This window comes from Capricornis sumatraensis, chromosome 4 (genome assembly GCF_032405125.1).
Source record: "Capricornis sumatraensis isolate serow.1 chromosome 4, serow.2, whole genome shotgun sequence".
Taxonomy (NCBI): Eukaryota; Metazoa; Chordata; class Mammalia; order Artiodactyla; family Bovidae; genus Capricornis; species Capricornis sumatraensis.
In genome coordinates, this window is record NC_091072.1 from 155,591,616 (window position 1) to 155,614,510 (window position 22,895).

General features: G+C 41.3%; 1 protein-coding gene across 1 annotated transcript in view; it reads left to right on the plus strand.

Annotated features, from left to right (window-relative positions):
• Positions 1-22,895, plus strand: part of TNRC6B (trinucleotide repeat containing adaptor 6B) — a 177,591-nt gene that overhangs the window by 90,545 nt on the left and 64,151 nt on the right. The window contains exon 3 of the mRNA XM_068970331.1: positions 19,960-20,047. Coding sequence (XP_068826432.1) covers positions 19,960-20,047 — 88 coding nt within the window. The remainder of the gene's footprint in view (positions 1-19,959; positions 20,048-22,895) is intronic.

Sequence of the window (22,895 nt, forward strand, 5' to 3'; positions counted from 1 at the left end):
GCTGTTTAAATCCTCCCTGCTGGAGGCAGCAAATAGTCTGCATGTGTGCTCACTGTTGTTCAAGTGTTTGCTTAAATCATTTTATCTTCTAGGAAATTTTTCTGCCTTTTGGTTAGCACCTCTATGGTTTAGTTTTGGTACAGTGTTTCATTTCCCTTCTTGTTTCATCCTTTTTTTTTTTTTTTTTTTTAAAGCAAAAGCTGTACATACAAGAGTGGATAGCTTAACTGGAAACCCCAGCTTGGCCAGAAAAATTGGCAGGAATGCATTCTCTTTCTTCACTTTCCTTTCCCTTTTAAAGCCTTTGTTTTAGAAAAAAGGAAATTGGTGTGTTTGGAAAGCAGTTGTTAGCTTTTCAAGACTGGGCTCGTTGATCTAATTTGGTAAGGGCCCAGAGCATGTCAAATAAAATGAGTGGAAAAGGTAAAGCTAAAGCAGGCATGTAAGGGGAGAGCACACAACTATACATTTTACCCCCAGAGCCCCTCCCAACACGCTTTTAGTGAAAAGGCTTGGCTGTTTCAGGAAGCGTCGGCTTTCCTGACGATGATGGGATCCCTGCGAGGTAGCCCGCCCGTCTCTTGCCCATCCCAGCTCGCTCTCCCCTCCCTCCCTCCCCAAGCCGATTCTGTTGATAGCTGTAGTGGTCTGTCTTCTGTCTAGACACTTAGGCCCCACTAGCATGTTGCAGGTTCCAGTTCTTCCACTGCAACACAGCATGGCATGCAGTTTCTTTTTGTCAGGACAGTGGCTTCCTTTTAGGTGAATGAATTGTTTCACAGTAGTGCTTACCTGTCATGTGCCTAGGACAGATCTGGGTGTCCAGCTGATGTTTCACGGCCATGGTCTTACACCAGTTGAGTGCTCAGGAAAGATGTAAAGGCGGATTTGTTTGGATGCTAGTTTTCTGGTGCTGCTTACTTACTGCTTAAGTAGTCACTCAGTCGTGTCCGACTTTGTGCGACCCCATGGCCTGTAGCCTACCAGGATCCTCTGTTAATGGCATTTTCCAGGCGAGAATACTGGAATGGGTTGCCATTTCCTTCTCCTTTTCTCTTAGGTGAAGGTTATAGGCTCCCTTCTCGCCCCCTTTATTGACTCCTGTCTGCCTTCTTGCTGCCCTGGCTCTAGGGCTCCCACTGGACATTCTGCCCAGCCTGTCCTTGTTCCAGGTGACCTGTGTTTTAGAGTTTGACGGTTGCTTGGTGAGCCTGGAGTCTATATAAGGGGTGATCTAACTGAAGGAGTGTAATGGCTGATGTCCTAAAGGTAAGGTGTCCTGGCCTATCCATCTCTTTTTCCATTTTAAGGTGTAGCCAGAAGGCAGGGTGATGACTCATACCTAATAATGGGGGCACTTTCAACTCGAGGCGAAGTGGAGACAACAGCAAATTCTTGTTCTTTGAGTCTCCTGTGACCTCCTCTCTCTTCACAACATCTCGTGGAGGTAAAAATCCGAAGTCCCTGAAAGTTCTTAGTTGTCCGTTTGTAGCTTATTGCTTGAGGAAGTTTTTATTCTATCATAGCTGATCCACGCAGCCTGTAGCTTCATGTCCGTGGCCTGCACAGTTCCCTCTCTGTACCACTGTACAAAATGCTGAGGTAAGGGGTCTGTAGGGGATGGGGAGAAGACCAAGGGGAAATGTCTTGGCTATTGGAAGGCCTTAAGTGCGTGTGTGCTAAGTCGCTTCAGTCGTGTCGGACTCTTTGCTACCCTAGGGACTGTAGTCTGCCAGGATCCTCTGTCCATGGGATTCTCCAGGCAAGAATATACTGGAGTGGGTTGCCATTCCCTTCTCCAGAAGATCTTCCTGACCCAGGGATCGAAGTGGAGTCTCCTGCGGCTCCTGCATTTCAGGTGGATTCTTTACGGCTGAGCCGCTTAGGGAGGATTGGAAGGCCTTAATTGGAACCAAAAGCTTGCATTCCAAGAGCGTGGACCCGACAGGCAGAGAGGAATGGGGTTTGTCTGGGGAATGGAGGGTGCTCTCAGTGGAATCCAGACTCGAGTGCAAAAGCTGAACAGTGATCTTTCTTCTGTACTCAGGATAGCATCACTGCTTTGGCTGCCCATTTGACTTCCAGACCCATGATATATTGCTTACTCAAATAAAACAAAAATTTTTTTTTATTTAAACTTCTTTATTTTGAGATAATTGTAGATTCACCTGCAGTTGTAAGAAATAACAGTGGTTTTTTAAAAAAATATATTTTTTAATGAAATAATCTTTACCTAGAGTAGTCAAACTCAGAATCAGAAAATACATTGGTAGATACCCTGAACTGGGGGTTGGTGGGGTAGGGAGGGGGGTGGAGAATCAGTGTTTAATGGGGCCAAGTTTCAGATTAGGAAGCTGAAGCATTTGGGAGATGGATGATGGTGAAGTTGTACAACGGTGGGAATGTACTTAGTGCCACTGAACTGTACAGGTACGGTTAATATGTTTTGAGACTTATAACATTAAAAATTATTTTAAAAAAAAGAATCTTGTGTACTCTCTACCGTTCCCCCCAGTGGTAACATCTTGCTATTTTTTTTTTTTTTTAATGACTCTATATCCCTAATGCTGTGCATTTGATCCCATGACTCATTTATGTTGTAACTGGAAGTTTATGTTTCTTAATCCTTTACGTGTTTCACTCATCTCCCACCCACCCCATCGCTTCTCTGGCAACCACCTGTTTGTTCTCTGTGAGTCTGTTCTGTTTTCTATTTGCTCTGTTTTTGTCTTTTGGTGTTTTTTTTTTTTTTTTTTTTTGATTTCACATGTAAGTGAAATTGTATGATATTTGTCTCTGATTTCTTTGACTTAGCATAATATGCGGGATTTCTTTCTTTTTATGGTCAAGTAATATTCCTATATACAGATATATAGATATGCACACACATACCTACGTACACATATCGCATCTTCTTTATCCATTCATCTGTCAGTGGACACTTAGGTGGCTTCTGTTATTTTGGCTGTTGTTTAGCACTGCAGTGAACTTAGAGGTACATGCATCTTTTCCAACTAGTGTTTTTGTTTTCTTCAGAAAAATATCCAGAAGTTGAATTGCTCGATTGTATGGTAACTATTTTTAATTTTTTGAGAAACTTCCATATTGTTTTCCACAGTTACTACATCAGTTTACATTCCCACCAACAGTGTTCCAGGGTTTGATTTTCTCCACTTCCTTACAACACTTGTTCTTTTGATAATAGCCATTCTGATGAGTATGGGCTGATACGTGTCATTGTACTTTTGATTTTCATTTCCTTGGTGACTGCTGATGTTGACCATCTTTTCAGGAGCCTTTTGGCCATCTGTATGTCTTCTTTGGGAAAATGTCTAATCGGGTCCTCTGCCCATTTTTTAGTTTTTGTTTTATTTTTTGGTGTTGAGTTACGTGAGTTCTTTGTATACTTTGGATGTTAACCCCTTATCAGATATATCATTTGCAAGTATCTTCTTTAAAACTGAATTTATTTGGTTGAAAAAAGTATACGTTTGTCCAACCACACCCAGCCTTTCCTTTTAGATGCAGCAGTAGTACTAGTTTTTTAAAATGTTTTCTTCCAAGGGGTCTCTCTTCATATATAAAGAGCTGCACATAAGCCCTCTCTTCCTTATGTACCTGATAATTAAAGTGCACTTGTTTGCATCTTGCTTTTTAAATTTAACAATATATCTTGAAGATCTGTTTTCATTAGTACATAAAGAGCTTCCTTTCATAATTACATAGTATTTCCTTGTGTGGATAAGCTATAATTTGTATCACCAGCTTCCTAATTGATGGACTGTTTCCAATCTTTTGCCATTACAAGCATGTTGCAGTGCATATTCTTTAGGTATGTCACCTCCCACATGCATAATTATTTTCCTGTGATAATGTTCCTAAAAATGAGATAGTTAAAGACTGTGTACACTTTAACTTTGATAGAAAACTTTTACATTGTCCTCTACAGAGATTTTACTAGTTTATATTCTCACCAGCAACATATATGAATGCCTTTCCCGTGGCACCTTTGGACAGCATTGTAGTTTTACACATTTTGTCCTTGACAGTTTGGTGAGTGAGAAGTAGTATTCCAGGACAGTTTTAATAGTGCTGTTCTCTTCCAGGGAATGCAGTAGGTTATCTTCCCAGATGTTTTAGATGTGAACAACAGTGAGTTCATTTCCTTCACCTACTTTTCTATTGGATCGTTGACCTTTTCCTTACTGATTTGTGGGAGCTCTTTATGTATCACGGAACCTAACTCTTTGTGATATGAATTGCTAATATATTTTTCCCAGCAAACACTGGTCGTGTTCCTGGTGGGTTTTATCATAATAATGGTTTTAAAGTTTATAAATACCTGTATTTTATATAGATACAGCAATCATTTCTTTATGAGATTTGAGTTTGTATCATAGTTAGAAATTAGAAAGTCTTTGTTTACTCTGTAATTATGAAAAGAGAAATCAGCCAGCTTCTTCAGTGCTTTAATGAAGAATATGCACTTCCTTCTTTCCTTTATATTGAACTCTTGCCGTCATCTAGAGTTTATTTTCACATGAGGTGTGTGGTATGGGTCTAATTGAGTAGAGTCATGGTGGCTCTTTAGTGTGTCTCACCTCCTTGTATGTTACCCAAGCCCCTCCTCTGGGGTTTATGCATCATAGATGCTTGACAGAGAGGAGAAGGCTGAGGGAGCTGCTGCCAGAAGAGAAGCAGAAGCTGCAGCCCGTGGACTGGGTACTGTCAGGCGCTTTCAGGCACTGTCTCCAGTCAGCACAGCCACTCTCCATGGCAGCATAATCCACATTTTATAGATGCAGAAACTGAAACCTAGAAGCCACATAATTTGCCCAAGTTCCTGCCATGAGTAGAAACTGAGGCTCGAGATACATGTAATTTGGTCTTAAAACTGTCAGACTTCAAAGCTTGTGTTTTCTCTTTGCCTGAGCTTGGTAGAGGGCTCTGCTTGTAATTGATTGCACTTGGATATGGGGTTGTGGGAGATGGAATCAAAAGAACTTTGAAGATGTTGGAAACTGAGTCCTGAAACACACACAGGAAAATAGAGAACCGCTGCGGCGTTGGTTGCAGATCTCTAGACTCAGAGAGTATATAGATTTTATATAGAAAGCAAGATTCTTAACTACAAGGGGAAAAAAGACCTCGATCTCTTGTTTAAGAGAAACTTAAGTGTTCTTTCAGAAAACCATGGTTTTACACTTGGCTATTACTGAGATTGTTAAAAGCATACATTTGAAATTCCGTAGATTTGTGTAATGTTATTAAAGGTTACAATGGTAGATGACTCTAAAAATTTTCCTCAGATGACCTAAGTAGAAATTAGGTACAAAATTGTGTATATAGAGCCTTAAATATAATCTAGAATTAGGCATCCTGTATGTGGTCTTGAAGCATCAAACACAGTTACATGTTGGCTTAGTTGTTACCAAAAGGCTGTGTATAAATGGCATTTTAAATTTTGAGTCATCTTCCCACCTGTGTATGATTTTAGATGAACAGCTGGGTCATGTAAGTTCAGGAGTTATCTGTACTCTGTAGCTGGTTACTTATTAACATCAAACATGCTTATCTTTCAGAAATGTACATTTCCCTCAAGGTAATTCAGTTTTTATCATTCAACTTGCTAAATTTAAATGACAACCGGCATACAAAAACACGACTTTCCATTTTTACTATTCTGAAAATAGAGCACAAATTAAGAGCATTGAGAAGTAGGGTGCGACTGTCAACCTGTGGATCCTGAATTCAGAGTTGATTTCCTTCTTTGCTAATTTTTCAATACCGAGATAAGTGTCACAAATAGCACCCTTTCTCAGAGGATTTCCAGAATTAGAATAACAGGCATAGACTTAATAAAGTGGTAGTGGTGCCCTATAATCAGGAAGCTTGCACCCTGCCTGTCTCACTCATTGTTTGCAGTAAGGTACTGTGTGATCTCAGGTAAGGCCCCAAATCTCCTCCTCTTAATTTCTGAATGAAATGCTTGGCTTTCTCTTAAGGCACAGATCTAGAAAGACGTGCAGAAGTCACTTTCCATGGTGGCCTGTGATATGACAAGACCTTTTCCACCTTGGTCGGAGGAGAACCACATGGATCGTTGTTTGAATTCCATTCTTTTCTCCCCTTTAGATCTGAGTCATGCTTTTAAAGGTTTTCATGCCCACTATTTAGCTCTGTTTCTTATGTGTGCCCGGGCAGCCTTGAGAAAGTGGTTTGGTCAGTGAGAGAGGAGAGTCCAGAGCCTGAGTGAGGATAATGGCCCACACTCCCGTCTCCTCTGTAGGGAGGCAACAGACCTCCAAGAATCTCTCCAACCTTCCGGACACCACCTCGCACCCCACCACCCCGCCCCCACCACTGGGAGTGCACTTGCAGGAGTCCGAACCTCAGCCCAAGCCTGCTGAGTGAGCATCTGCAGAGACAAGGCCCTGCTGGGGGTAGACATGTGCACTTGAAGCATTTTGATGTCCTAGCCACCAAGTCCTCCTGGATGAACATGGAGAGCACAATCTTAAGGTGGTTTGTCATGCTTTTATTACTTTAAAATTACCTTCTAAAGGGGTTTTTAACTTACTGTGATTGAATTGCAAACAATCTATTTGATTTCTACGATCAGTTATTATTATTACTTCTCTTGAATGTATAATTGTGTTGGCCCATGCATGGAAACAGGCAAAGAAGGGTAGAAAAACAATGTAAAAACAAAAAGCTCCTCAGCGTCTTGTGAAAACAGCCCCACTGTCTACTGTTCATAAGTTGATGATTCATCTCTAGATGACATGTACCCCGCACTTCAGGTTCTCATTGGTAAGCTGCTTTCTTTTCTGCTGAGGAACCATACTTCGCTGTTCTGTTGTGGCTTCCAGAACCCTGGCTTGGACTTTTTTGTTTTCGCTTTCTTTACTGTTGAATACTAAGGGTAGAGTGCTTCTCTGGCTTTGTGTGTTTGGCCCTTAAGGTTTAAACATAGTCTTTAGTGGTTCCAGGATATAAATATTAAAAGCTTTCCTCAGGATGTTGCTTCTTAGTCTATTGAATATTTGTAAACTACTCCTAGTTTCAGACTGTCTTTTGGAGCCTAGCAAGTACTTTCAGGAGTAAAACGTAAGATGGTGTTAACAAAGATTTATTCACCAGATCTTAGGTCTTGAAAACCTCAGGGATCTTTTGAGCTTGAAGATCCTTAGTTTGAGGCAAGCAAAACCAAAAGAACAGTTGAAAAATTAGAAGATTGGATTCAGAGTTACAATATAAACACATCATAAAGGTATGAGGCTTCCCTAGTGGTTCAGTTGTAGTGCGTCTGCCTGCCAGTGCAGGACATGTGGGTTCAGTCCCTGGGTTGGGTAGATTCCCCGGAGAAGGAAATAGCTATCCACTCTGGTATTTTTGCCTGGGAAATCCCATGGACGGAGGAGCCTGGCGTGGTACAGTCCGTGGGGTTGAAAAGAGTCAGACTCGACTTAGCAACTAAACAACAACAATAGTATAGGTGTTACCAGCTGAATGGAAACATCAGGAGAAAATCCCAGTGAACAGGCTGGTAATTTATAGCAATCTAGAGAGTTAAAGCAGTGAAATGTAACAGTTTAAAAGTTCAAACATTCACCTTATGAAGATTTCTTTTACAGGAGGCTTCATTGCATTTAAAAATGGTACTTTACACTCACAGGAATGTTATCAATGCAGAAGCTCCGATTTAAAGATTTGGCATCTTAGAATGTCCAACCTGGATGAAATTTCAGCTGTTAGAGCTCACAGGTACCAGTGCACAGTCAGGACTCTGCCAGGAAAATAGAGGCCATTCCAGGTATTCCATGGAGGAAAGAGTTTCTTCTCTTTTTCATTTTTATTTTCAGCCCCTTATTGAGGTGTAATTGAAATACTAAATTAGAATTGAAGTGCTTAGATTTGAAGTGTTCAGAATACATGCAGTTTTGAACTGTGTATGCTTACGATGAAGAGTGTACCCGCTATTTCCCAAAGCCTCCATCTGTGTGTGTGTGTATGTCTGTGTTGGCTGCGCTGGGGCCTAGTTGTGGCGTGTGAACTCCTAGTTGTGGCATGGGATCTGGTTCCCTGACCAGAGATTGAACCTGGCCGCCTGCATCGGGAGTGCAGCGTCTTAGCCACTGGACCACCAGGGAAGTCCCCCCCAGTCTCTTGGTGCCCGCTTGTCTGTCTTCCCTTTGGCCCCGCCCTGTCCCTTCCCAGACCCCAGCTAACTGCTGATCTGCTTTCTGCCCTTACAGATTAGTTTGTGTTTTCTAGAATATTATACAAATGGAGCATACAGTTCTTTTCTGGCTTCTTTCATTCAACATAATTATTTTGAGTTTTATCCATACTTTGTGTTGTCGTTCCCTTATTGCTGAGAACTGTTTCATTGTATGCCCTACCACAATTTGTTGATCCATTTACCAGCTGATGCACAGTTGAGTCATTTACAGTTTTCAGCTCTTAAAATCAAGCTGCCATAAAGTTTGCCCATTTGAAAAATAGGGTTTTGTAAATATGTTATTAGATTTCCAGGGTTCTTTATCTACCTGGAGATCCATTCTTTATCAGATAAGTGGTTTGCGGATATGTTCTCCCAGTCTGCTGCTCTTTTTCTCTGAACAGCATCTTTTGGACAGTAGAAGTTCTGAATTCTCAATAATCAGATTTATCAATCTTTTTTTTCTTTTGTGGATCATCCTTTTGTTGTTAGGGCTAAGAAATAATTTTCCTAACCCAAGTTGACAAAGATTTTCTTTTCCTTATTTTCTTTTAGTTTTATGTTCAGGTCTGTGATCCATTTTGAGCTGATTTTTGTATGTAGTGTGAGGTCTGGGTCGAGGGTTTTTGTTTTGTTTTTTAACATATGGCTGTTCAGCTGCCGCCCCACCGTTTGTGGAGAACAGACCATTCTTTCTCTGGTGAATTACCTTTGTACCTTTGTGAAAATGAGTTGTCCGTTTTCTGTATCGCTCTATCTCTGGCATCTGTTTCATCCTACTGAACTTTTTGTCAATGTCAGTACTGCACTGCCTTCATTATCTTTATAATAAGCCTGCGTGTCAGGTGCTGTGAGTCCTCCAGCTGTTCTTTTTGAAACTTGTTGCCTATTCTGGGTCCTAAGGAATTTTAAAAAGAGCTTGTCAGTTTCTACTTAAAAATCGTGCTGAGATTTTGATAGGGATTGTGTCAGATCTGTAAATCAATTTTGGGAGAACTGACATATAAACAGTGCTGTCTTCCAGTCTGTGAACACAGTATATCTCTCCACTTATTTAGGTTTAAAAATTTTTCTCTTATCAACATTTTACAGTTTTCAGTGTACAAGGATAGGACTTTATCATCAGGTTTACCTCTAAATATTTCATAGGTTTCAATGCTACTATAAGTAGGATTTCTAAAAGCTTCAGTTTTTGATTGTTGTTTGTATACAGAAATAGAATTGGTTTTATGTATTGATCTTATATCCTATAACCTTACTAAAGTCATTTATTAATTCTGGTAGCTTTTTTGGGTAGAATTGATTGTATTTTCCAAAAAAAAAAGGTTTTTCTATAGGGAATTAAAAGCTCACACAGCCATTGGAAAGTCGGCGGTGGGTGGGGGTAGCATGCAAGGAGACCGTTGTTATTGTTGATGAGATTAGAATGCCAGGTTCCTAGGGAAGCGTGATCTCAGCGGTCGTCTGCAGCTCCAGTGCGGCTCCAGTTCATCTGGAAGCTGCTGTGAAAATGGAAAGTCCTGTCTGCCGCTGCCTATGTGTCTGCTTACAGCTATTTTCAGAGAATACTGACTTCCGTCTTCCAGAGCAGGAGGGTCTCATTGGCCGTATCTAACTTAAAACAGACAGAGAATGGGATTCTGGGAAATGTTGTGCCAGGCTTCCCCTGCCAGCTGTAGGGGGTGGCAGTGCTAGGCTGACAGTCAGGCACAGAAGGCATTGGGAGAGATACATGTAAGATCCTCTGCTCAATCAGGGAGCAGTAACTTAGCAATACCGTGAAAAATAGGGGTGAGAAGTGGCTGTAACTCAGAAAGAGGTGATTGCTGGGGAAGGCAGATGGGCTCTGCGACCGTATTGACAGTAGGGTATTATCTGGTATGAGGAAGTGGCAGGCCTACTCTGTTGGGTCCTGCCTTACCCAGTAATTGAATGCTCGTCGACACACTGGATATGTCTAGAGGATGATGATGAGGGGCTGGAAAACCAGGTGAACTGTTTGAAGACTGTGAGAACACCTCTGGGATGCATGATGGGTGACTACAAATATGGATTTAGAAGACTTCTGTGCAGTCTGGAAAGGAAAGCTTAGGACCAGTGGGTGGAAGCTATAAGGAGATAATTCCCGAAGCAATATAAGGAACTTCCTATACAGCTGCACTAAGACTGAATAAAGATCTTTGTTAGATCTTTGTTAGAGTCTGCTGGGCTGCGAGGCAAGAGTATATAAAGTATAAGAAGAGTCATTTCAAATGAGCTGTTTCTCAATCACCATTCTAACCCTGAAGGGTTTTGCAGGGGAAAACCTCCCCTATCACTCATTACAACTTTTGCCACATGGAATTTTTGAAAGTGAAAACAAATTCTTTTAAATGTCTTTTCCTCCTTTTTCTGATTTGAGTAATTCCAAATAAACCTATTCCTTGCATGTACCTTAGTTGTGGGATGTGGAGGGATTTGTGAGACACTTGGAGTCAGAGGTTATGTTCACAGAAGTATTGTTGCCGTATTTCACTGATTCTGAAACGCAGATTCCTTTTGTGCTTGACGTACTTGAAATCTGCATTCCCCTGTAGTTGATGGCCCCCTTTGATTATTGATACCTACATTTGCTGTCATCATGGTTTGTTTGCCTGCGCAGATGTGGTCCTAGCTATTCCTGATGTTTCAATTAAATTTCATGCATATTTGGTATTACACAAGTTGTCTAATTGACTTTTAATGTATCTTTATGAAGATTACACTGTCATTTGGCACTGAAACACAGATAGGAATAACAGGGCATAAGCTTGATGTTAATGAGGTTAATATTTATCCTTGGAGAAATCAGTACAGTTTCATATTTTCCTAGAAAGAACAGCCAAGTGCATTGTTTCTGTACTGTTCAAAGTAAGGTCCAAGGGCCAGCAGCTTGTTAAAATAGGAGAATTGGAGGTCCCCACCAAACCTACTAAATAAGATTCTGCATTTTAACAAGATTCCCATTAAAGGTTGAGAAGCATTGCTTTACACAGCCACACGTAGGAAGGTAACTCATATGTAGAAGGAGCAGTGTTAATTTTGTTGTTATTTTACTGTCGCAAAATCATGTCCAACTCTTTGCGGCCCCATGGACTGCAGCATGACAGGCCCCCATGTCCTTCACTATCTCCAGAAGTTTGCTCACATTCCATCCTCTGCCCCCCCCCAGTTCTCCTTTTGCCTTCAGTCTTCCCCAGCACCAGGGTCTTTTCCAATGAGTCAGCTCTTTGCGTCAGGTGGCCAAAGTATTGGAGCTTCAGTATCAGTCCTTCCTATGAATATTCAAGGGTGATTTCCTTTAGGATTGACTGGTTTGATCTCCTTGCAGCCAGAGGAACTCTCAAGCCGCTGTACAAAAGAATTGCCTGTCACGTATTACATGATGCAACTCAGTGCAGGAGAAATTTCTGCATCCCTCTAAATTAATAAAAAATGTATTTACCTTTATTTTGCTTAGTTTAATGTTACTATTTTCTTCCCATGAGCCACTCAGTGTTAAAATGATTTTGATGCTTCAGTGTTGTTTGGCCTTGACTACTAATTTAATATCATGTGCAAATTACATTAGCATCCCATTAAATTCCCTCAGTCAGATCCAGCAAATGAAAAAAACGTTAAGAACAAATCCAACACAGATCTTTGGAGTACCCTACTATGTAATTTCCTCCGCCGAAATGGATTTATTCCAACATGCTGTCTTTCTGTGTGCATTTTTAATTAAAAACACTCTAAATGGATACTTCGAGCACTTTGCTTAACTCTTTTCATTGCACTCCTTTTGTTAATTGTCCTCACTCCAAATATGTGTGTGGTATCATTAATCCTTAATTGGTTATGGCTGTTAATGGTTTTGTGTCTAGTTATTTTCTTGCGTTTTATAAATTGCCAGGATTACCAGTTGTCTTTTAAGGAAGTAGCTGTCTGTACAAGTCCCGTATGTTAGCTGTGCCGTGGTAAGCTTATGTAAATCTGGGTTGGACAGAGTTCCTAGTGCCAGACAGCGGGACGTTCACTGCTGCCAGCGGTTTATTAAATGGTGACGCTGTCTCACAGATCCTTGGGAGTCACACCACAGACTGGGGGCCCCACGGAAGCTTTTTCCTCTTCCTGTACATTCAGGAAATCGTTGTTAGAGGTTTCGGCTCCAGGACCACATCATGTCTGCTCCCTGAGAAGAGGGGTGCCCTGTGCCCTGTCAGTTCCCTAGTAAAGTCACGCACACGCGCAACTTATTGGCAGAACATAAGTCACATTGCAATCTCTAGTTATAAAGGAGTCTGGGAAATAGGCCAGAAGGGGCTTGGAGTTGATGTTGGCTGAGTTGACATATTCCTCCACCACAAAGTGAAATGATAGCTTTTATTACTGGTACAGCACCAGCATCCTCAGTAAAAGGGTGACGCTACGGATCATGTGGTAGAGAAACATTTTAAACACCCTGCGGTGCCACATTTATCACATACCTAATGTACGGAAGAGGCAAGGAACCTTGACTGATAAAACTGAAACAGTTCATTTGGACGTACTGGGGAGAAATGTAGATTTTAGCCTATTTGGGAGAATACATTTTTTGAACGTCAGGACCACAATGATTTCTAAAGTTCTTTTCGACTCTTCTGTGACTTTCATGAAGAGCTGTTAAAATATTTGTTTGAAAATAGAAGTCCTTAAAAATTTTAAGAAGATAACTAAAAGATGAATCAGTATTTGAGGCTCTTTTTTTTTCCCCATTAAAATTGTTAATGAGATAATTGTAGATTCACATGCGTTTGTAAGAAAATAAACATATTGAGATTCCAGGCACCTTTTACCCAGTTTGTGCCAGTGGTTTCTTCTGGTGGAACTATAGTATAGTATCACAGCCAAGATACTGATTGATACAACTCACTGATCTTGTTTAATTTCCCCAGTTTTATTTGTGCTTATTTGTGTATGTGTGTGTTTAGTTTTATAGTTGTGTTACATGTAGGTTCTCTTATCTACCACCACTATCATCAAGAAGCAGAAGTCTCATCACCTTAAGGACCACTGGTGCCACCCTTTTTTTTATAATCACCCTGCCTCAGCCCCCAGCAACCCCTGACAACTACTTGTCGCTTCAGTGTTCTATAAATAGATTCATACAGTATGTAACCTTTGGGATTGGCTTTTGTCACTTACCATACTCCCTGGTGATTCATCCAAGTCGTTGATAGCTTGTTCTTTTACAATGTTGGTTTGCTTCTGGCACATTTCATCTGTTGGGTGGATCTGTTGTATCCATTTGGGTCTGCCTGCCTTGATTATCGGAGAAGGCAATGGCACCCCACTCCAGTGTTCTTGCCTGGAGAATCCCAGGGACGGGGGAGCCTGGTGGGCTGCCGTCTATGGGGTCGCACAAGACTGAAACGACTTGGAGGCAGCAGTGGCCTTGATTATATATGGTTATGATCTGGGACCAGAAGTGCCGCGATACTTACTGACCAGAAAGTCATCAGATGTTGACGGTGTTGTAGCCAGTTATTCATACCTGGCAGATACTCTTTTCTCTCGGGTCAGTATATTGGTGACTGCTGCTTTCAAAGTATGAAGTTGTCAGCCCTGCCTCTGCTTGATGCTTGAGGCTCAGTGGGCTTGAGCACATTAATTCAGGAACCACTGGCCATGATTCCAGTTTTTGGAAAGAGGTTGATCTCACCTGGCTTATCACAAGCCGTGAATTCACCTGTCCAAAGTTCTGGTACTTTCAGAATACCAAAGGCACCCCAATGTCCTGGTAATCACCGACTCAATGGACATGAATTTGAACAAACTCGGGGAGATGGTAAACAACAGAGAAGCCTGGCGTACTGTAGTCTGTGAGGTCGTAAAGAGTCAGACATGACTTAGCGACTGGACAACAGCAATAACAGCTAAATACCGGTAAAGATGGAGGGCAGAGCTGTCTGAGTTGTGAGGCGAGATATAGCTGTTCAGAAATTTAAGCCTAGGGGTACTTCCTGGTGGGCCAGTGGCCAAGACTTCACACTCCCAATGCGGGAAGCCTGGGTTCCATCCCTGGTCAGGGAACTGGATCCCACATGCCATAAGTAAGACCAGGCGCAGCCACAATAAAATTTGAACCAAGAGTGCCAGGAAGGCAAGCAGCACTGCTTGTGGAATTGTTGGCCCCCAGCACAGAGCTTGGCAAGTAGGCACTGAAATAGGAAGGAAGGAAAGATGAAAGGAACAGAATAGAGGGAAGCTCTTAAGAAATAGAATGCCTAATTTTTTTTGGTGTGAGTGAGGACTGTTATAAAATAAGCACAGAAAACTCTGAAGCGTGTGTGTGAGTTTTTGCTGTGGGGGAGGGGGGGCGGTGGGAGGAGGGAGGAAGAAGAGTATCCCTCCCCCCAAAAGATAAAACCCCAAATTCACACCAAGCACCCTCCCATCCCAGAATCTTTGAACTTCATGTTTTCTCTGCCTGGTCAGTCACTCTTCTCCCAGATAATTTCCTTCATTCCAATCTCTCTCTGCCTCAGAGAGGCCTCCATGAATGCACATCTTGTGTAAAGTACCCTATCATCTTCCCTGCCCCTTCCCTCTTGGTTGCGCTCTAGCTCCTTTCTCAGCTTTATTTTCTTTATGATGTTGTGTGTGTACATCTGTCTGTCTGTGTCTAGCTTGTCAGCCACCAAGGCCACTGTTACATCCTTAATGCCTAGATCAGTGCCTGGCACATAATAGTAACTCAGTGTCTGTTTGTTGAGTTAAAACTAGTTAAATTTAATTGAGGCTTTTTCTTTTGAACCATGTCCCATTGAAAAGATAGAAAAGCATCTCTCGCTCCATCATCATGCAGTTTGGTATCATTCAGTGGAGGATCTCGTGTGTCCGAGGATCTGTGCTCGGTGATAAGAAGAAGAGGAAGGGCAGCAGTGGACTTCACTGTGGCAAACGCAGGCCTGCTCGGCTTCCTGTTCTGCCCTGACCAGTGCTCTGAGTGGGGCAGGCCAGCCCCTGTGAAGACAGGAACAGCAGCTCTGAAAGCGGGAGGGGGAAAATGGGCTTTTCATTGACAGAATTAGAGGTGAAGGAAGTGTCGGTTTGTGTGTGTACACCAGTCCCGGTTTGATCCCTTATTCAGTTCCCAAATGTGTCCCCTTGAGTTTGAGAATTGCGGTGACGTTCAGCAGGGCCCTGCTACCCCTCTGATCTCATCCACCGCCTTCTCCCTTATTCACTCTACTCCACCCTCCTTGCCAAACACACCAGTGTCATTCCTTTCTACTGCTGTTCCCTCTGCCTGGAATCCTCTGGCGCAGACAGCCACATCTCCCTCAACCTCAGTGGGTCTCCATGCTTAGGCCCCCTTATCAGAGAGGCCTTTTCTAACCATCATGTGTAAGGTGGAACCCTCTTTACTGCCTGTCCTTCTCAGGGCCAGACAAGAGGCAGGGCAGAGGTGGTGAGATGTACATATGCGGGTGAGTTTCTTATGGGTTGAAGTTGTCAGGGAAGGCTTCACTGAAGCAGGCAGATACTGAGCCAGAACTTGACAACACGGTAAGGTGTGACTGAGCACCAAAAAAGGGGAAGGTTTTTGCATCAGGTGTGCACAGTAGGTGAGCGTAGTGTAGAAATAGGACCTGCACTGTGAATGGCCTTGGATGTCAGCTCTAGGGAATTGTCATCTAGATATTCCAGCTCTGAACTTTGGATGTGTGAAACAGCCAGTTTTGGGGAATGCCAGCATTGTCACTCTTTAATGTCCTGAACTTGCAGACAGGAGTCTTGCTCTGCTTCAGCTCAGATGAATATTGGAGTCTCCCCTTTTATTCAAATACGGCCTTTCTCAAAAACAAGTCCCTTGCACATACTTCTTGAAACCAGTAGTTGTTTATTTTTAAAAAAAAGAAGAAGAAAGAAAACACTTGTATTTTCTTCACCTTAGCCATTTTAAGAGTAGTTTTGGCTTTTACCATTCTAGATTTATTCTAGATTACGGTGTTTACACTTGCATCTGGCTAATGGTAAGCTTAACACGAGAATTTAGAGTAGTGATTTTCAACTCCATCTACATGTTAGAACCACTTGGGGTGGGGGCTTTGGAAAAAACCCCGTAGATTCCTATATGGTTGATCTGGAATGTTGCCTCTGGTAATGGTTTACTACCATTTACTCTCTGGCCCCTGCCCAAGCTCTAACACTTGCTCCGGTATGGCCTTTGTAACAGAAGGATCACACTTTGCGTTTGGTGGTTGTATCCCTTTAGTCCCCTTCCATTTGGAACAGTTCCCCCATCTTCCCTTGGTGTTCGTGACCTTGAGATTTTAGCAGATTTTAAACCCATGGTTTTCTAAAATGCTTCCCAATATGGGACTGTTTGATGTTTCTTTGTGATGATATTCAGGCTGTGCGTACTGCAGGATTAATGCTGTGTTCTCAGAGTCTCCTGTCATGTTGTTACTCACAATTTCAGTGTGTCCCATCACTGATGATCTTCATGTGGATTACTTAACTAAGGTGCTATCCACCCCGCTTCTCCTCTGTATAATTATTATTTTCTCCTTTGTAGTTAATAAGTGTTTCATGATGCGGTGCTTTAAAATTATGTGAATATTACATTCCTTGGTGTTTTCAAGGTGTTCACTTATTTCTTTCTGTAGGGACTCACGTTTTCCTATCTTATACAATGGCTTATAATCTGTTGCTATCATTACATATTTTTAGTGTCATATTGTCCCAGATTTAGCTTGTAAGACCCTCTTCAGGCTTCTGTGACCATTTGACATGTCCCTTCATTTGTCAAAAATTGTCTTGCTTATTGGGAAAGAAGGATTCCAGCTCATTTTGTGCTTTTCATCATCAAGCTCCCAAATTAGTTCTTTCTCAAAAAAAAAAAACAAAACTGTGATTGTCTTAGTGAAGGATGGTATTTAGAAGCCATAATCTGGGTTCGAGGTATGTTCCTAGCTACTATATTTGGATGTTGCTTGTTCCCAAGCCCTATCAATGATAGAGCTAGGGAATAAGTATGTGTATTTGCATATATGAAGCAATATACACATATAGACACACAAAATTGCATCTACTTTTTTTTGTTATGTCTATCCCTGTGTATTAAAAATCACGAGTTCATGCCAATAACTAATACTGATCCAACTCCACAGGGTTCATTTGAGTTTTCTTTTTCCATCTTGGTAACTCCTTTTTTCAATACTGAGAAACCTGACTGTTGTCATCCTTAATGTATTATTGGTCAGTCCCCCATGTAACTGATCTCCCATCACTACCACCATAGATGGGTGGGTGCCCTCTTCACCCTTGCTGGGCTCTGACACAGCATAGAGATATTTCAGAGTTCCTCAAATGGTTCTAAGGTGCAGCCAGGATACAGCACAACTGAAATAGAAGAAAGGTGAACCCCACACTTTTTGATTGATTATTAAGTGAATGATAAGGTTAAGTCAGGTTTGGTTTGGGAAAATGAATTCTTCCTAAGAAAGTGAGATTTAAAGAGAAGACTCAATTCTACCAACGCACAGTAAAAGATCAGGGTGAAAGCACAGTCTGTCTCCTGGAAAGCTTCAAAAAATATTTGTTTTGGAAATAAATCTGCTTGTAGTGAACATAAGTTTCAATCCCTTCCCCTGAATTACCTGTTTATAGGAAAAAATATTTGAAAAGGTTAGTTGTTTTTTTGAGAATGTGTCTCATTAATGACTGACTGCTTTTCTTTGTTTTACCTTGCCTTTTTAAAATAAACTTTTACAACATTATGCTTTTTAGAGCATTGAATATTCAAACAGATACTCATTCAGGCTATGGTTGCTCTTTTTCTGTAGTCAGTTGTACTTTAAAATATGGAAATCAAGTTACAGTAACTGGGTCATGAGGAACCCCATCTTCTCCTTCCATTTGCAGCCAGAGGAAGCAAGAGGCTCTAAGAGCCAAATATAACAGGATCTGCAGCCAGCCTACCTTAGATGGTCAATATCTATGTTGCCAATTTTTGTAAATCCATTTTCTTAAAGTAGTACACGACTGCAAGTAGATTTTCACCGGGAACTTCACACTTAGGCTGATGTACACATAATCCACCTCCAAAGAAAGCAGCCTTAAGCCTAAGGAAATTATAATAAAATCTCTTCTTTGGTTGTAGTTTTTAAGTTGTCATGGATGTTCGGCTTCCCGGTTGACTCAGTGGTAAAGAATCCGCCTGCAATTCAGGAGTCTCATGTTTGATCCCTGGGCTGGGAAGATCCCCAAGAGCAGGAAATGGCAACCCACTTCAGTGTTCTTGCGTGGGAAATCCCATGGACAAGAGGAGCCTGGTGGGCTACAGTCCATTGGGCTGCAAAAGAGTTGGACACGACTTAGCAACTAAACAACGTGGACAGCAACAGCATGGCGTTGTGTTGGAATGTGAATTGTGCACTTTAGGCTTTTGTATATTTATGCCCAGAAGTATAGGAGAAAGGGCCACTGAAAACTTGAAATATAGGTAAAACACTTCTTTTGCGTGTTCAGTTCTTATTTTCTATAAATGAAGTGTCACTGCCTTTTCATGGGAGTGTGCCTCAGTGCTGGCCCTTGGTTCCTTCTGGGTAGGTTGAGGGAGTTTCAGTACCCAAACTTGAGTCCTTCAGGAACCATCATTGTGGTTTTTGCCATGTCTGCAGACATTTAACGCTTTTCTTTTTTTGACTTTCAACTTAGCCTTTATCTAAGTGATATCTATGAAACCATGGATTTGCTGTCAGATCCCCTAAAACCACAAGTATTGCAGATGGCATCTCGTCAGTTGTTGGGAATTGGGAGCTTGATTTCTAACTCTTTTTCCAGCTCTGAAATTCAGTAAGCTTGGCATCTGGGGTTTCTAGCCGTGAGTTTTGAAGTTAACGCCAGTGGTTGTTTATGCGTTTTTCCCAGTTGATACATAGAAGTCATCAATTTTCTATATATATTAGAATATTAGATTGTATGTAAGAACATTTTATGTAATACAGTATGTATTGCATTTTGCAGTTATTTTTCAAATGTGAGGGATAAATTACATGATCTTAGTTTCTTAAGATTTGGTACATATTTCTACAACTAGAATGCTTATTTTTATGTATTATTTTTATTTTAATTGAGAGCAAAACCTGATGATCCTGTGAAACCACCCAACAGGGAATACATGGATTTACAGGACCTTCAATACAGCCTTAAAAACACAAGTAGAAAACATGTAAAACATACAGTGTTAATAATGTAGAAGAAAAATACAGAATTTAGAACATAGGGTTTTCTATTCACTGCTCTGAAGATGTCATGGGAAAACACCTAAATTATGATAAATACCTGTATACTGTAACTGAAGTCATATATTCTGCATTCTTTGTGAGGAGTATTGTCAGAAGCCAACAGAATGTTGTCATATATTCAAATTAGGTTCTTTGCTGAGTGGAAATACAATAATCATGCGTGTGTGTGTTTAGAAAGATATTGTAAAAACTCACTTTACTGGACTTCTTTAAAACCAAACTTAATATCATGTTGCAAAAGGGATCACAGACCGAAATAAGGAGGATAAGTAAATATGATGGGTTTTATGCGTCCTGCTAGCTTAAATGGAGTACCGTGCTCTGCTCGGTCAGAGATGAAATGTTTGTCTCCTTGCACACCATCTGTAAGCATTTAATTTGCTGCACAAATAGACTGTGAGCATAGGTGTTTAACCTTGTGGTATGACATTACTTTAACAGAGAGAAGGAGCAAGAAAGGGAAGAACAGTTAATGGAAGACAAGAAAAGGAAGAAAGAGGATAAAAAGAAAAAAGAAGCCACTCAGAAGGTGGGTTTAATCAATTAAGTCTGTGTTTACATCCGCCACGAATCTAGAATGAATTGCTTTGGCGTGGATGCCTGACATCTTAATAATGCCACTTGAGGCATTAGTTTACTTGAGAGTTTTAAGATTTGAAAGTGGGAGAAAGTTAAAAACCTGCACTCGTTATCGTAAAGTAGATGTTAAAGTAATGCTGCAGCCGATTTTATTGAAAACAACAGTGAGTAATATCAAGAAAAGCAGGAGAGTTACCAACACTTAAATGCTTGTTGTGTTTCCTTGTTTGTATCGTAATTAATCTCCATTTTCTTAAGTTTATGGAATGATTTCTCAAAGCTTGCTAGAGTTTGCCTTGATATTGTCCTTCTGGTCCACCTACATTGTCATTTTATATGAGTCTGCTTTTTGATAATTCCATTAAAAAAAATCTCCCTCAAAGTCCATAAAGAATCCTCCGTCAAAGAGGATCTGGTCGGGGAGGGGGAGCGCAACTTCCCTGGTGGTTCAGTGGCTAAGACTCTGTGCTTCCAATGCAAAGGCCTGGGCTCGATCCCTGGTCAGGGGACATAGGTCCCGCATGCCACAGCTAAGAGTTTGCATGCCACAACTAAAAATCCCACATGTTGCAGCTAAGACCTGGGTCAGCCAAATAAATAAATACATATTTTTTTAAATTAAAAGACAGTCTGGTGGGCCTGCTTAGTGCTCTGAAGGAGATAGTATTTCATGGCTTTCAGACATTTGCTAGGGAAAAAGAGATGCTAAAAGGAAAAAAGACATAAGACCGACTGATGTCAACTGTCAGGGCTGGGGGGAACAGAGTAGCTAGACCTCCCTGCCCTGTCCCCTCTGCCCTGGCCATAGTCTGAGCTGACTACCCGCCCTCACTGCTCTTTTAGCTTCAGGAGCTTCACCTGACGGGCTCTGGTTCGGCAGCGGTGCTTTGCTGCCTTCGCAGAGTGCGTGGCAGAGTCACTTTGCCTCCAGTTCTTGTTAGCACTGTCTGACACACTTGGGAAGCAGACCCTCACTGTGAGGCAGGTTTGAGGGTCCCTGCTATGGAGCCAGGTTATTGAAGCTAGGTTTAGGGAAGGGGGCAACTGTTAACAGGGTTCAGAGGGAACTCTAGATTTAAAACAGACTCAAGGCATTCAAGGTCAAGGGACACTGCAAGTTTCCCCTGCATTGTTAGATAGCATTTCCCTTAATTCTGTTCTCTGAATTACTGAAATCATATAGGAGTGCCGGCATAAGACACAATACTGGAAATATTTTCTGGCTTAGATTGCATGTGACCGTGCTGCATTAAACATGTGAAATGTAATTTATCTTCAAGGTTTAATTAAAAGGAATATTCATTATTGTTTGGTGCCGTAAGAGACTACCGCACGCACTCTTTAAGGTTTTGTCTGCTTCTAATTGTGTTTCTGGCTCTGTTAATAGTGGCGGGCTCACCATCGCATCTTCATGCTGTCAGGATACCTCCTTCTAATCTGAACTTGTTGAAACTGTCTAAAATGACAGTACAGGGTCTGAATTAAAATGTCAGAAGACCACCCAGAAGCTTGTTTTATACTTGGTGGACAAAGCCACCTTCCACGTCACTGAAGTTGTTATATGTGGGTCCACCATCTCTGGGTTGTCAGAGGTGTTGCCCCTGTAGCCACACATACTGACTTTCCTATGGGAGTGATGGGAGAGTGAAGCTCAGTGAGGCTTTCTTTCCTTAGGGCATTCCCATTTCATCTACTAAATTGGTACAAGAAATGGATTTTGCAGTCTGTGGGAGGGCATGGTTATAAGCTCTCCACTGGGGAGCTTGAACAAAGGCTGATAACAGGAAAATGCCGAATAGAGTGATTGTTTGGGGCCTTGTGTACAGTTCATCTTTGTTTTTCACATAGATAACAATGTCTTTTAACCTGAAATATCAGTGCTAGAAGTGATTAATAATAATGTGCATCTGTAAACTTTTGTTGTGGATCCCCCTAATAGAAAAATGATTTGAAATAAAAGATGGTCTGGGTTCATTCAAGAGTGAATTGGGATTATTTGTGCAGAGAATTTCGTATGTACAGCTGGACTGTCTACCCTGTGTGCTTGATCTGCATTAAGAACTGGTTTAAAAGTTACAGCCAAGAGAAATATCACTGTAAATGAAATTTCACATGGTATTAAGAACAATAAAAATTTGGTCACATTTGTTCAAAAATGTTCTAGATTGGCTGGCACAGGGTCTAGGCTTGACACATGGTCTTTGATATTGTTTTACCATCCTGAACCATTGTATAATTTCAGAATTAGATTCTGATTTAGCACTTTTAAGGAGCAAGCACAAAGCTCAGCATGTGACTGTCTTAGTGGTTTTTAACCTCACTGTAGAGACAGCATCTCAACTAAGAGGCTTAAAATGTGCTATGATGCAAAGAATTGTAGAGAATGTGCCAGGGGCCCTATAATGGGGTCACACACTCGTTCAGTCAGAGAACGTGTGGTGCCTCTTCTTAGTGCTTCCACATCTTTCTCGCAGGCTACCCCATTGCTTTATAATCATCTCTTCATGTCTATCTTCCCCATTAGCCTGGCTGTAAGTTTCTCGAGGTTTTATTCATATTTACATTTCCAGTAACTAGGACAGTGCCTAGGACAAAAGCATTACTCAAAAAAATGTTTGTTTAATAAGTAAATGGTCAAGAATGAATGCTAGCAACATAATGTTCATGGAGAACTGACTTTTATTTAGCTAAATTAAATTATTTATACATAGAAATTAAACATGAGTGGTTATGGTGGTTTGTTCTTTCTAGAACCATCCCTGAGTAAACGGTGTTAGATTTCCAGTTATGAGGGAGGT